Source organism: Mirounga angustirostris, unplaced genomic scaffold (genome assembly GCF_029215605.1).
Source record: "Mirounga angustirostris isolate CCGP_5_RB_7025 unplaced genomic scaffold, mMirAng1.0.hap1 SCAF_1, whole genome shotgun sequence".
Classification (NCBI taxonomy): domain Eukaryota; kingdom Metazoa; phylum Chordata; class Mammalia; order Carnivora; family Phocidae; genus Mirounga; species Mirounga angustirostris.
In genome coordinates, this window is record NW_026991709.1 from 13,394,413 (window position 1) to 13,410,513 (window position 16,101).

Below are 16,101 nucleotides of genomic sequence, written 5' to 3' on the forward strand. Positions count from 1 at the left end.
AATAACCTCAAATATTCTGGAACGCACCTGTAACTGGCCTGGTTTAAAGAATTTTAAAACACTTAAATACCTGGTCAAAAATGGTTTTATTTATTTATTTTTAAAGCTTTTATTTGTTTGTTTGTTTATTGAGAGAGAGAGCGCGCGCGCGCGAGCTGAGGAAGGGGCAGAGGTGGGCGGGGCAGAGGTGGGCGGGGCAGAGGTGGGCGGGGCAGAGGTGGGCGGGGCAGAGGTGGGCGGGGCAGAGGTGGGCGGGGCAGAGGTGGGCGGGGCAGAGGTGGGCGGGGCAGAGGTGGGCGGGGCAGAGGTGGGCGGGGCAGAGGTGGGCGGGGCAGAGGTGGGCGGGGCAGAGGTGGGCGGGGCAGAGGTGGGCGGGGCAGAGGTGGGCGGGGCGGGGGGAGTGGAGGAAGAATCTCAAGCCGACTCTGCGCTGAGCATGGAAGCCCAGCTCCAGGCTCCATCTCACAACCCTGAGATCATAACCTGAGCCGAAACCAAGAGGCAGATGCTTAACCAACTGCGCCACCCAGGCACCCCTAAAAATGCTTTTAAAAATTATTTTAAAAATATTTATAGTTGGTCATCTGAAGAAACTGGTTTATATTAGATGATTTGTATTTATTTTTAAATAAATACGCCCCTTTGGAATCTGGAAGACATTATTCTAAGTCTGATTATTGGAAAGAAACTGTTACTGCACACACTCTCAGGTGCTTTAAGTTAATGGCCTTCTATGACAAAAAAGAAGGAAAAAAAGAAAAGCTCATCCTTGATCTAGGAAAAGAGCATCTCAGAGTAATGAATTAGGTGAGAGCACAACAGTCACATAGGCATTCCCTCCAGAGGGAAATTCAAGTTTCATTACATCAAATTGGGCTTGAAATTGCAACTACTGCTCACAAATGTTAGTTTTTAATAGAATAAAATGTCATCCTGTGGGAATGACACTTCACAAACCTGGAGACTTGTTTTCAAAACAAGTTGGTTTTTTTATTAGTATTACTAAATATAAATGTTCAACTGAGAACTGAGTCAGAGACTACATTCTCTCATTAAATTTCTACCCCAGAATAAAGACTAGACTTAGAAAGCAAGACTTCTGAATCAGAGCAGCAGTAATTCCAACTGAAAACCAGATTCCATCAGTGATAACACTTATCTTTATCCATCTGGTGTCACTAACATAAGGCTCAGAGAAAATGCTAGAATATTCTGATCCCAAACTCCACAGCCAGCTTTCTCTGACGCCTCTCTTCACCTGGGCACTTCCTCATTCCATTTGCCTCCCATGCCCCTTCTCAGCCCAAACGGAGCTTGGAAAAACTGGTCAAGCTCCAGCTAGTCTGCATAATAAGTAAGGTGAAAGCACTCGGTGTTTTGCTTTGTTTTTAATAAATAATCTGTGTTCATTCTTGCAGGAGGGCGGTTTAGCAAGAAGACTCTACGGGATTGTTTGGTGGGCTACAGAAGACATGGACTTACATGAAGCCCCACCCTTTGATTCCAACTTCTCTCTCCCCTCATAGAGATTTTTCTCCCTCCAACACAAAAGAAAGGTACCAAAACTAAGACTAGGGCGCCGGGGGGGGGCTCAGTTGGTTAAGCGACTGCCTTCGGCTCAGGTCATGATCCTGGAGTCCCAGGATGGAGTCCGGCATCAGGCTCCCTGCTCAGTGGGGATCTGTTTCTCCCTCTGCTCCCTCCCATGCACACGTGCGCACTCTCTCTCTCTCTCAGAAATAAATAAAATCTTAAAAACAAAATCTGCTGCCAAAAAGTTATGCATTTGTGTTTAGCATAGTATGATATGATTTCTATTTAATATAGATACATATGTTTATATATATACATATATACATTTATGTGTATATGGTATACACACATACGCACACACGCGTGCACACAAGGCTCAAGGTCCTCATCTCTAGTGAACTCATAAAAGGTGGCAGACCACTGAACCTGGCATGGTGGAGCGTGGTGGAGGTGGGAAAGGCCCCTTCACTCCCCGGGACCACACATGGAGATTGTCATCACAACAAGCACCCCAGCCATGCACAGGACTTTGAGCTTTGGTTTATTCCTTGCTGGTTCATGACCCAATTAGCTGCTCACCAAAACTTTTATTTGAAAACCCTCGGTAGGATTCCGAACACTCTGATGAAATGTTCTCTTGAGCGCATCTGGTTTTGCCACTATCTGAGGGGTTTCCCAAAACGTGGGATTTTCACTGCTAAGCCTGAGAGAGTCCTGGGCACAACGGGATGGCTGGTGGCTCAGCAAAGGTAACACAACAGAACCTACCACAAAAGGCCACTGTAAGGAAGAAATTCCGTTTTGCAGCAAAGCACCCAGGGCACAGCCTAGCAGGCCGTATGAGATCCGTAAATGTTCGTGATTATTATTATCAGTATTACATCCGCGTGGGGAAAGCAAAGGGCAGGCACTCATTTCTTTCCTGTCGGGCTTCGGTGATTCGGGAGCTCATGAAATCCCCGTGTTGCTCTAGGTAGACAAAGGATTTGCTGGGAGTGTAATTTCATCCTAGCATCCCTCCACAGAAACAGCAAGACTCCCTGAGGGCAGGTGCGCCCTCTGTCCCTCAGCACCACGCTCCGTGCTCCAGGGTGCCCATCACCGCTGTCCGTTCTCCCATGTTCTAGTCACAGAGCTCTGGCACAGGGCAGGAAGTGGCCAAGAGAGGAGCGTCATGGAACAAGAGTAGCTAAAGAGAGGCAGAAAGCCAGACAGCTCACCAAAAAGCCATGGGATGGGATGTAAGACAAGAACTCACTACAGGATAAAAACAGCAGAAGTAATGCAAACAGGGAGACGAGAAAGAATCAAATGGCTCAGAGAACAGGCGAGAGAAGGAAGCAGGATTGCCAAATGTTTTGGCAGCCATTTGGCTTAGGAGACTGATAAACTTATTAAAAAATTATAGTCAAAGAGACAGATCCAAACCTCCATATATCTCCATGAGAAACATCCAAAAAAATGTATGTTTGCAAATAGCAACTTCGCCCATCTGTTGCAGTGTTGGTACATTTTCTCAGGAAAGAGCTGAGGGTCCATTAAAAGTCCCATGACACTGCAAAATATCTGTCTGCTTCTGGCTGGTCACCTTTCACTCTGATACCTAGATGCCTTCCTTAGCAAATCCCTGCAGAAGGCACAGCTGTTCCGGGGCTGAGATTTTTCCCAAAGAACGCCACCTGGACAACCTGTTCCCTCTACACGTCACTCACACAGGCATACCCACGAGCTGCAAGGAGTGGAGACACAGTGCCTGCAGAAGTAGTCCCTGCTAACTTGGACACTGTCGCTCTGGGGTTGCCCTCCTGTCCTGGAAACATCAAAGCTTTCTTTGATGCACCTTCTCTGTTCCACGTACTATTCTAGACACCAGGGAGAGCAGCGAGCCTGCCTCATGGGGCCTACAGCCCAGTGGGGAGACGGACAACACATCAACACATAAATATATACCATCGGATCAGGTGATGTAATGGGTTGAATTTCATCCCCCCCTCCCAAATTCGTATGTTTAAGTCTTGTCCTAATCCATCCAAGCTGCTCTACAAAGTACCATCAACTAGGTGGCTTCTAAACAACAGAAATTTATTTCTCACAGTTCTGGAGGCTGGAAGTCCAAGATCAAGGCGCTGGCAGATGTGGGGTCTGGTGCTGTGTCTGGTGCTGTGCCTACTTGCTGTGTTCTTGCGGGGGTCAAGGGCTTTCTGGGGTCTCTTTTACAAGACCACGAGTCTCATTCATGGGCGCTCTGCCCTCGTGCCTAATCACCTCTCAAAGGCCCCACCCCCCAAACAGGATCCCATTAGGGCTTAGGTGTCAACATATGAGTCCCAGGGGGATACAAGCATTCCGACCATAGCAAGTGCTATGAGCCCCAGGACCTCAGAATGTGACCTTATTTGGACATACGATACGGTCTTTACAGGAGTAATCAAGTTAAAGTAAGGTCGTTAGGATGGGCCCTAATCTAATATGGCCGGTGTCCTTCTAGAAAGGGGAAGTACGGACACAGAGACAGACACACATACAAGAAAGATGACAGAAGAGTCACAGGGAGGAGACAGTCATCTGTGAGGCAAGGACAGAGACCCAGAGCAGACTCCCCCTCACAGCCCTCAGGAAGAACCAACCCTGCCGACACCTTGATCTTGGACTTCCAGTCTCCAGAGCTGGTACTTTGTCACAACAGCCCCACAGACTAATTGAGGTGATGAGAAGCACTTGGAGGGAAGCCAACAGATCCCGAGGGTCCCAAGGCATCTTTTTACACAGGTGCTTACACTTAGTGCATTTTATGTCCAAGTCAAGTGGCGGACTATTGCTCCTTTAAAGGTTTTCATCTCCCTCGATATTCCCCCTTTCCCTTTCTCCTCAACCACCCACCATAAATTCTATCTATTGCCTTTGAGATTATGGGACATGGATTCAGAGTTGTCCGGGCAAGAGTCAAGGTTTTTCAAAGATCCGTCCACACGCTATTATGCCCGATGCCCGTGACCCAAGCATAGTAGGAGCCAGATGTCAGAATACCGTGCCCAGTCGAAGGTCATGGTTGTAGAATCAGCCTGCCTGATCTGAGTGTAATCTGCAATTTTAGCCCAATCAGCACAAATGCTAGCAAACCAAGGCAGCCCAAATCCTCATCCCAACAATGCAGAGCAGACAGGGCTGGACAACAAAGCAGTGGCTCTTAACATTCTGGGGGTAAAAAACTCCTTTTTAGAATCAATAAAAGCCAAGGACTCTCTCCCCAGAAATATATAATTATCCACATATAATTTGTAAGGGTTCACGGACCTACAAAGTTCATCTATGGTCCCTCTCTAGTTAGTGGGATCCAGGGAAATAACTTCCGCAGTGGCAAGAATCACCAAGAAACAAAGATAAAGAATAAACAGGGAGCAGGAGAAGATGGACAAGGCTGCAAAACAGATCACTGAAAGAGGACTGATCTCCTTAATATATAAAATGTACCTAGAAATCAATAAGAAAAAGACACGAAGCCCAGGGGAAAATGGTGAACAGACAGGAGCAATGAACAGGATTGATGTGCAAATTGTTGTTAAACATGAAAATATACTCAACTCACTTGTAAATAAGAGGAGCTATAAATAAAACTGGATACCCATGTTTAACCTACAAGACCAGCAAAGATCAAAAAGTTTACAGAGGGCCTTGTATTGGCAAAGCTATGGAAAGATACCCCCACAGCAGGTTAACGTGTGCAGAAACTGGGATAACCTCTATGGAAGGCAATTTGAAAATATTTATCGACAGTTAAAACAATCATACCCTTTCACCTAAGGCTAGGAATTGATCCCTCAGATATACCTGAGACATTTACAAAATAACCAACAGGCACAGATGTTTACTGCTGCAGAGTTTGAGAATGACAAAAAATTCCATACAACCTAAATGTCCCTTCTTTAAATGTCTTTAATTCTTTAAATAACATCCTCTGAGTTAACCAACAAGGAATGATACAGCAAATATGTTAGCTCCATCTGATGAATAAAATGCAGTAATTAAAAATAATGAGACACGCCTGGATGGCTCAGTCGGTTGAGCATCTGCCTTCCCACTCAGGTCATGATCCTAGGGTCTTTGGATGGAGCTCCACGAGCCCCAGGTCAGGCTCCCTGCTCAGCGGAAAGCCTGCTTCTCCCTGCCCCTCTCCTCCACTTGTGCTCTCTCTTGCTATCTCTCTCTCAAATAAGTAAATAAAATCTTTAAAAAAAATAATAAGGCAATCCTATATAGTTTTGGAGGAAGGATGCACAACACATATTATTACTAAGTCAAAAAAAGCAAGACACTCAACAGCATGTACGGTGTAAACGTACACCTCTCTATACCTACACATTTACAAATGTGTATGAACACCTGCATGCACAGAGCGCATCTTCGGAAGGATACACAGGAAACTAGAAACAGGGGTGCCTCTGGGGAGAGAAAGGAACCAGTTGCTGAGGCACATGGGTGAGGGGCAGAATGACCTCTTACTACATACCCTCTCGAACCCTTTGAATTTAAGAACCTGGGTCTGTATGAACTACACCAAAACTTAACCAAACGAACCCTAAAACACACAAAAATGATTAAAAACCAAAAAGAAGCCAGTAATTAGGAAGCGCATAGCTAAGGAGGGCAGAGCCAGCAGGGTGAGGTGGTAAGATGTTAAGAAACAGGAGTGCCTGGGTGGCTCAGTCGTTAAGCGTCTGCCTTCGGCTCAGGTCATGATCTCAGGGTCCTGGGATCGAGCCCCGCATCGGGCTCCCTGCTCCGAGGGAAGCTTGCTTCTCCCTCTCCCACTCCCCCTGCTTGTGTTCCCTCTCTCGCTGTGTCTCTCTCTGTCAAATAAATAAAATCTTAAAAAAAAAAAAAATGTTAAGAAACAGCTCTGACCCAAGTAGTCTTTTGTCCACCGGAATGTCCCGAATCATTAACTCTAATCAACAATAGCCCAGTTTCCCACAATTGCTTCAAGAACTTTTCCCATGACCCAGGGGAGGGGGGGGTCCCTCCTACGGTCTCTGAACTAGGCGCACTGATCAACAAGTTAGTCAAACTCCACTGACACCAAGTTCTCCAGAGAAAACAACACATAAAAGTATCCTAAAAGTACCCCCTACGCACATCAGAGCCCCCAAGAATTCCAACCGAAGAGAAACCTGAGGCCAGAATATTTCCCAGGACACGGAGAGGGTTTGGAGCGTAGACCCTGCTGATGCACCCTCATTTCGGGGTGAGACGGATCACAACTGGGTCAGCAAGGTGGGGCGGGGAAGCTGCCCACTTTCTTTATGGAAACAGCCTGGACTCAGATTAAGACTCCCTCCCTGCTGGGCCCTGGTCCTGTCTCCCCCAGTAAAGCCAGTGAGCTGCGGACACGAGGCTGCCTCCTGGCTTCCAGCTTCCAGCTGCAAGCACCGCCTACCCCCCGCCCCCCAACGGCCCTCAGCAAGTGCCCAAGGTCATGCCCCCTTCCCAGGGCAGCCCCCATCCAATGATGGGTCCCCTCACTCCAACTTGGACCCCTGTGTAGGACCATCTCAGCGGCAGGGGCTGCTTTGCCCCTCCCCACTCCTCCCCTCCCAAGTACTGGTGTGAGTATACTCCTCGAGACCACGTTCTTCTCCGGGTCAAGGCCTGCTTCCCAGGAAACCCCGTGCAACACAAGCCTAACAGTCTTTGGAGGCTGCGAGCGGCACTGTGTCCCACAAAACACATGTTCGAGTCCTACCCCCGGTACTTGTGAGTGGCACCTTATTGGAAATGGCATCTTTGTATATGTAATCAAGTGAGGATGAGGTCCTACCGGATTAGGGTCAACCCTAAATCCAATGACTGGTGTTCTTATGAGGAGAGGCAGATTTGGAGACAGAGGTGACACACAGAAGGATGAAGGCCACGTGAAGATGCAGGCAGAGCCTGAAGCGGTGCAGCCTCAATCCAAGGAATGCCAAGGATTGGCAGTAAGCACCAGAAACCAGAAGCGACAAGGAAGGATCCTCCCCTAGCGTCTCCAGAGGGAGCACGGCCCTGCTGACACCTGGAGTTGGGACTCCTGGCCTTCAGAACTGGGAGGGAATAGCCACCCAGTTTATGGTTATTTGTGACGCAGCTCTAACAGGAGAGAAATGAAGGTCAGAGGGGAAAATCTACTAAGGCATTCCTCTACATCATCCCTACAGGTTAAGAACCCCAGCAAGTGGGTTCTCACCTGCCCAGAGCCATTGCAAGCCTGTAGTAAGAAAATGCAGGGAGGACCCCGGATAAACCGCAAAACACATTACATCACCCCCGAGAGCTGGTCCTTGTGATCAAGGAGAAGCAGTAGCCCTCCCTCCCTCCGTACAGGTTATCTATCAGCCTCCTCTGGTCCTATTCAGGCCCCAGGGCTCACCTCCTTCCTACTGGTCATCTTGTTGAGAGCATCTTTAAAGAGCCCTCACCAGTTTGCTAAAAATAAGGCTTGCGCATTTGTCTATGCACTCCCATTAGCCAAGAGAGCAGGTCGCTGGGTTACCACGAATAATCGAGACGGGGGTGCTATGTCCCAAGGGAAACGATACTTCGTGCCCAAACCACCTGGTCACCGAAGGCACCCAGCCTGCCCATCTCTCCGCGCAGATGCAGCTGCCGCCCGCCCCCCACCACCACCTTCTGGAAGATCCCCACCAGGATGGCTGACTGCCATGCCCCCCTTGGAGCAGAACGCTGTCGTCGAACCCAGCCCGTATGGTGACTCAACACCTGCAGAGAAAATTTAGGGTTGTACGGCCCTTCGTGGGCCCTGCGCAGCCCTGTTGTGCCGATTCCTAAGCTCCCTTTGAAGTCCACGGGACCTGAGCATCAATGAACACTGAGAACGGAGCCCTACGTGCCAATTTCCACCATTCACACGTACTTCAAAAAGATGAGACGGGGCAGGAAGTTCAAAAAGAATGTGCCCGAAACTGCAGCATGCAATCGCAGAAATTACAGGCACTGCCTTGTCACACACGCCATGCTGAGCAGGTGCTTTTGCCAAACGCCTCCTCCTTGCCCAGAAATTCCTGCTGCGGATTAATAGGAATTTCCAGTTCTCTAGTCATTTCTTGTTCCTCGGAGCTATTACCCCTAAATTTCTAGCACTTCAAAAAAAAAAACTTTATATATATATACAGGATTTAGCACCTGTTTGTTTCAGAAATACTTGCTAAAAACAGATCTGCCACAAGGCCATCTCTAAAATTAGTCGTATTTCCTGTTCTGCAAAACATAGTCAATTGTATTTTTAATAACTCCTTCTCTCCAGGTATCTGGCGCTGTCCTGCTCCAAGCATAATTACTGGCAACTTACTAAGCAGGCAACCCTTATTTTTAGCCCCAAAATAGCTCCAACAAAAGTGATAAACAGGCTTATTTTTTTTTTAAAGATTTTATTTATTTACTTGAGAGAGAGAATGAGACAGAGAGAGAGAGCACGAGATGGGGGAGGGTCAGAGGGAGAAGCAGACTCCCCGCCGAGCAGGGAGCCCGATGCGGGACTCGATCCCGGGACTCCAGGATCATGACCTGAGCCGAAGGCAGTCGCCCAACCAACTGAGCCACCCAGGCGCCCTATTTTTATTTTTATTTTTTTTAAGATTTTATTTATTTATTTGAGAGAGAGAGAATGAGAGAGAGCACATGAGAGGGGGGAGGGTCAGAGGGAGAAGCAGACTCCCTGCCGAGCAGGGATCCCGATGCGGGACTCGATCCCGGGACTCCAGGATCACGACCTGAGCCGAAGGCAGTCGCTTAACCGACTGAGCCACCCAGGCGCCCAGGCTTATTTTTTTTAACCAAGGGTTAGGACAAGATATTTAAACATCTTAACCAATCATTTATGTACCCAACTCTGCATCTTAGAAAGACTTAATCACAAAAGGGGGTCCTTTGTGGCATCAACCCCTGTCCCCTTTTTTGCAGTTTTGCCTCTGAAACTAGCTCTCTACCTGAGATGTACCTTGCTTTTCTCTGTCAGTCTTTCCAACTTTCTTTTAGCACGTCTTCTAAAAAAAAAAAATGTAATAATAACCAATTATGTGCCCAAACGATGCATTTCATAGGTATCAGGGACCAATTTCAGGGGCAGCAAGCACAACCTCTCTGGGTCTTTCAAAGTCATCACTCATTATCGCCATTCGGCAACTTTGCTCTTCGTCTCAAAGCCTCAGTGAATACTCTTCAAAATCTGATTTTGTGGTGCCTTTTCCTCCTCCAATCATCAGTTTCCTGTAGTCACAGACACTCTGACCTAAGAACGTACCCGTTAGGAGTCTCACATGACCAAGGGAATTATTTATTTTTAAAGCCATATTAACAGAGATGACATCCACTCAAAGCTAAAGGAGGACAAAAGTAGGTGTCACCCAAATCCATTCTTTCTTTTCAAGCAGCAACAGGACCATCTAGATCCAAATGACTTTCAAACAAGCAACTTCAGAGGGCAGGCAGGCGAAAATACTGTCCGGCAGACAGCGGTGACGGAAGGAAGTTAATTGATGAGATAGGATTGAAGCCTGAGATGGAAGTCAGGAAAAAGTGGTTTCTGTCATCTCCAACTGCAATTCCCAGCAAGCCGTGGAGGATGTGGTCCAGATCTTTTTGGAAATGTGCACTGAGTCGAAATGTAACACACACACACACACACACACACACACACACACACCATGTCTTAAACCAGCAGTACTCTAGATTTGGGCACAAATCACCCAAAACACAGTGCATAGTTTGAGATTGCAACTGTAAGGCAGGCCAAACGTGGGTACCCCCTCTTCTTCCCTTTCTCCATCCCACCTTTCAGCTTTTGCATGAACTGATTCCCCACCACAAGCTGCCCCGGATCCTGCCACTCAGGGGATGGCGTAGGGCCATGCATTCACTTCTTACTACAGTGTCCCTGACTTAATTTCCCTCCCGCTGTGATCTATGTCCTTTAAAAAAGGAAGACAAGGATAAAAGTGAAGTGCTCTATCTAAAGTATGCACCCCAAAAAGGGGGGCACTATTAGGGGGAGAGGCTCTCCAGGGCCATTCACATCACCCACTGGGAGGGACACCTCACTTCCCTTCCCCCAGGGTACTGTCACCTCAAGGTCTCCCCTTGCTAGGTTCACATAAGTACCCCTTTGCCAGCCTGAAAACCCTCTTACCAGCTCCCCTTGTAAAAAGAGGGCTGCATATAGCAGGAGATTGACTTCACCTCTGTTTGGGTTTAGTAAGACAATATCCAGAACGCAAGTGTAGATGGGGGCTCATGAACTCGGTCATCCTTCCCAAAGTCATGCATGCGGTGCACGCGCGCTCACGCACACGCACATTTTAATCTCTATGATCTGCCAGAACCCTAATCTACTAGGTTAAGCATTAAAGGTGTCGGATTTGGGAGATAAAAGCTATGAATGACACCCATTGTTTCCTTAAAGCTGGCAATTAAGTGAACTAAAATCCAGGTTTCTCGTGATGCTTGTACTCCCTGAAGCACTGATTCTCATGGCTAGACCGAATCGAGTAGTCAAGAATGACAATCTGACAGCCAATTAATGGTCCCCTCCCCTTGCTGAGGCGAGGTGAGATTCATTTAAGAAAGATAAGAGGAGGGGCGCCTGGGGTGGCTCAGTCAGTTGAGTGTCTGACTCTTAATTTCAGCTCAGGTCATGATCTCAGGGTCGTGGGTTCGAGCCTCCCACAAGCTCTGCATAGCAGGGAGTCTGCTTGAGATTCTCTCTCTCCTTCTCCCTCTGCCCCTCCCCCCAGCTCACTTGCACTCTCTCTCTCTTTCTAAAATAAATAAAGTCTTTAAAAAAGAAAGAAAGATAAGACGGAAGAGAAAGGACATAGACAGCTAGGGGTGCAAAAGGCTCCTCATTTGGACCCCATTTGGGCAAGAACTCCCTGCACTCCAGGTTGTCCTGTGGGCCCAGCACAGAGCTCTAGAAGCCCCGAGGAGGGCCTGAGCTCGGAGCGCATCCTCGCCCAGTTCAGCCAAGGCCAACAGCCTTGTGTTATGAAGCCAACCTGCACCGGTGAGGAGCCAGAGATACAACAGGGCATGGGAAAGTGGAGAGAAGCCGGGAGAGGCTGAGCGGCAGGGCAGGCGAGATGAATGTGCTCGTAATGTTGGCCATATGCCGTCAGTATAAAGTCTCGTCTCTTTTTGCTAAGTTTCAAGTGGGAACATGCACAACCAGACTGAATCCTATACGTTTCAAAGGAAAACAAAGTTCGACTACCCATACCAACAGGAATTTACCCGGGCATGGGGAAGTGAGCCCACTGTAGTTAGCGAGGGGGGCCTCGGCCGTGCACCCCGGCCGGATGTGTAAGTTGGCCAGCCCACTGCAAACCAAAGGAGGAAAGTACGCTGTGCTTGCTCTCTTTGGACTAGAATGAGGTTAGGAGTGTTTTTCCTTCTTCTTTGAAGACTTACTCAATTCAGTGAGTTCATTCTGCACACTCCCTTTTTACATGGAAATGCAAGCAAGAGGCACTTTTTAAACTACTCACTCTTACCCCACCTACCCAAAACAAAGGTACCCCACTGGAGCATGAGCAGCTTAGGAATAGAGGACAAATGACAAGGGTAATAGAGACATGCACTCAAATGCAAGGGGCTTCAGGACCCAGTAGGGAAAGGAGGAGGGAAACCAAAGTTAGGTGAGGCTGGGGACAGGAGGGCAGAGCAGCTCGCCCTAGAATCAGAGCTCCACAGTATGGCATTCCCAGGAACTCCCAGGCTGGGTAGAGGATCCCAGGTCAGTGGGCAGAAGGGTAGGTAGGAAGCCTACAGCTCCCCTCTCCCCGGATGTGCTGATGCCTCCCTGATGAATGAGCCACCAAAAGGGGCTACTCCCTGGCCAGTGCTGAGAGACTCCAAGCCTTGGGGGCGGGGGCGGGGGCGGGGAGGGGGGAGGAGGGAGGAGGCAGGGGTGGGGAGGAGGGAGGAGGCAGGGGAGGAGGGCGAGCCTTGAGTCTGAGATGACCACGAGCTTGCCCCGAACTTGGGCAGCTGCCAGGCAGCCTCACCACTTGGGATGACCCAGTGTCTGGGCCACTCCCCTGCAAATTAAGTCATCCTGTCTTGAGCTTGTTCTCACAGATCCAAGTTACAACTTAGATCTCCCTCGGCAACGCCTGGCAAGGGTTCACAACCATCTAACTTCTCACAAGTCTGGAGAGAGTGCCCCTTCGGGTCTCTGGGGATCTTCCTTTGCTTTCCCTTCTTCCAGGAAGATATGAAGGCACCTCCCAACCCTGAAGCTTGGGGATATCAGCGTGTAGTTCTGTACCGGCCTGAGCAGGGACCTTACTGTTGCTCCTACCCAGTGGCTGAAGAGAATGGAGGAGGGACGGAGGGAAGGAGACGGGAATGGGTGGGGAATGGAGGGGTGGGTGAGATCGGAAAGCAGGGGTAGGAGGGAATGGGTGGGTGGAGGAGGGGTCAGAAAACCCTCATCTGAGCACGAAAAACTTCCCTAGCTGCCCCAGCCTACAGGTGGAAAATGTCCCCGGGGTCTCGGCCTTCCCCCACCTCCTAAGCCCAGGAGAGGAATCAGATTCTAAGCTTCCCCAAGGGCTGGCTAACCGGCTCCCCCACCCTCAACGCAATGGCCCACGCAACACAATGGCCTGGCTCCAGCCCCTCGACTGATGTGGGGCTCCTATGGGCCCCAAGAACAGAGCACCTCCACCATCCCCCGCGCTGGTGTCCACCAGGCGGCGCTCCTCGAGGAGCAAAAAGGCTGCGGCGAGCTTGGTGGGTAAACCAGCCGCCCCCCTAGGGAAGCCGACCCCAGACCTCCCCTCGGGCCAGGCCGGTAAGCCAGCCGCGGGGGTGTGCGTGCGCGCTGGACTCGTGCCCTCTTTCAACCCGCAAGGAAAGGCGGGCGGAGGGGAGGTGCAGGGCCGGGACGACGCGGCCGGACTCCCGGTGCAGTGCTCCCCGCAGGGTCCCCCGCCGCTCCTCCCGCCCCGAGGGCCGGGGGCTCCGCGCCCCGGGCGGCTCACCTTCTCTCCGGTCAGCACGTGCAGCCCCTCGCGCACCTTGGCGAAGGAGCCCTCGCCCAGCTTCCTGCTGCCGATGAGGTAGTTGCCCACTCGCTTGTGGTGCTGGAAGTCGCGGAGCCGCTCGCGGGGCACGCCGCTCACCCAGGCCGGCAGGAAACTTCCCTCGCAGGCCGCCGCCGGCCTGGCCGCGTCCTCGGCGCCGCCGCCGCCCCCGGGCGCCGCCGGCTCGCCCAGCAGCCCGTCCCCGGCCGCCGCCGGCATCGCGCTCGACCGCGGCCCGCCGGCTCCGCTCGGCTCCCGCGCTCGCAGCGCCTCGGCCGCCGCCTCCGGCTGTCCGGGCTCCTCCCGCCGCCGCCCTGGGCCCGGCCCCGCCCGGGCTGCGTCTCCCGCGCCCCGGGGCCGCCGCCGAGCGCCGAGCGCAGACAATAGCGGGCGACCGGGGACCGGGGACCCGCCCCCAAGAAGTTCTTCTTCAGAGGGTCGCCCGGGCCCCTGCCAGCACCCCGGGGACCGCGGCCGGGTCCCGTCCGGCGGCTGATGACAGTCGCGCCCCGCTCGCGGGCGCCGGGAGCCGGGGGGGGAGGGGGGGCGCGGTCGGGTGCGGGTGCCGGGTCCCGGAGCCCCGGCGCGTCCGCAGCCTCCGCCCTGCCGCCGCCGGCTGGCCCGCACGGGCTCGGGGCCGGCTGGCTCGTCCTAGCTGCGCGCCGGGGCACGGCTCCCGCCCGGGAGCGGCGCGCGGCGGGCTGCAGGCGCCCTCTGGAAGGCAGCAGAAGAAAGCCCCATTCAGTTTGAATTCGCAGAAATTCAATCCGCTCGCGGGCGGCGGGAACGGATGCGAGCTCCACTCCGCAGCCTGTGCACTTTCAAATCCCTCGTAGCCCCTCCTTCGCCGCGCGCAACAGCCGAACTCGCCCCTCGCGGGAGAGCGGAGGGCCCCGGGAGGGGAGCGGCGCCGTGGGCGGCGGAGTCACCTGAGCGCCAGACAGGGGGACCCCGCGCGGCCTCGGAGGCGCGCGCTCCCGGGCCGCCCCAGTCGGGCTGCCTCCGGCGGCGCCTCTCGCCCGGATTCCGGGCTTGGGCTTTCTGGACCTTTCGGCGCTGAAATGCACCCCCGGCCGCACCCACCCGGGGCAGGGCGAAGGGAGGGCGGAGCGAGGGCTCTCGAACCCGGTGGATGGGGGTTTAGGCGGCGGGTGTCCAGTCCAGGGCCCGGCACACAGTAGGGCCCTGGGGAGCCTGGGTAGATGGGGAGACGCTGCGCGGAAGGAAGGACCGGGAGGTGGCGGGGCGCCTGTCCCGGCTCGCACGCAGCCCCGGTGGCGGTGCTGGAGGAGGAGCCCCGCAACAATAGGAGTGGCGGCAGCACCGTAGGAACCAGGGCGCCCGCGGCCTCCGCTCGTAGGTTCGCACCTCCGCTTTCCATTGGACCGCGGCGCGCGCTGGCGGGAGGGGGTCGACCCGCGCTCCCTGCTCGGCGGGGCTTTTGTTCTGAGCGCGCCGTGGCTGTGCTCATCCCGCAGAAACAAGTGCGGCTGCCCTGACGACTCTGCTCTTGCCCAGGATCCCCAACGTCGTCCCGAACCCAGAATGAGGAATCGCGTGAGGCAGAAGATTGGGGGGGGGGCGGTTAGGTAAGGGGAATGCATTTACCAAATACTACCTGTTGAGCAGCCAGATGAAAGGCGCCAGCGTTTAATGCGTACGTAACCCCTGGTACTACATCCGAGTCGAAAGGAGGATTCGGTCCTAACCTAGTTTCTTTCTTTATTGACTCCTCGGTGAACGAGTGTGGCACGATCCCCGTCAGTGCTCTGAGATTGGGGGGGTGGGGGGGCGGGGGGACACAGCTGTCACTAATCCAGTTGGGGGCTCTCTGAGTCATCTGAAAAGCGACCCAGGGAAGCGCCTCTCTTAAATAGATCAAATGTTAAATATGCTATAGTCTACTACTCACAAGTTAGGAGTCACCAGCCTCGTTATGACGAAAGCTTGTGTTTTCTGTCAGTCTTATTGTCCCCGTTTTCCAATATTACATGTGTGGCTTTTTTTCAAGATTTATTTATTTATTTTGAGAGAGAGAGAGAGAGTCTTAAGCAGGCTCCTGGCTGAGGGGTGAGCTGACCAGGGGCTCGATCCCACAACCTGAGATCACACCTGAGCCCAAACTAAGAGTGGAACACTTTAAGCCATTGCGCCCCCCCCAAAACGCCCCCCCAAATGACATGTTTTCCAAATATTTTTCTTGCTGTGCTGAGGGGCTGTGCTGACACCCCACTCCCACAGTTTCTGCAAGGCCAGTCCAATCGCTTTAATGGGTCTGATTGAACAATCAGATCTGAGGACAGCAACACCGGGTAGAGGGAAGGCGGGAGCTGTATGACCACGTTGGTGCCCGCAAAGTAAAATGGTCAACAAATGTCTGGTGAACGAGGAATATGGAACTCACTTTGGGGTCATAACCACGCTGAATCTTCTTTCAGAAAAGATTTTGGAGTTTCCCCAATGTTGTTTTAATAGAGTGTGATTTTTTTTTTTA

The 16,101-nt window shown here is 52.0% G+C and overlaps 1 protein-coding gene across 1 annotated transcript in view; it reads right to left on the reverse strand.

Annotated features, from left to right (window-relative positions):
- Positions 1-14,825, reverse strand: part of HUNK (hormonally up-regulated Neu-associated kinase) — a 104,636-nt gene extending 89,811 nt beyond the window's left edge. Inside the window, exon 1 of the mRNA XM_045902560.3 lies at positions 13,566-14,825. Coding sequence (XP_045758516.1) covers positions 13,566-13,826 — 261 coding nt within the window. The 5' untranslated portion in view covers positions 13,827-14,825. The remainder of the gene's footprint in view (positions 1-13,565) is intronic.
- Positions 14,826-16,101: the final 1,276 nt, after the last annotated feature.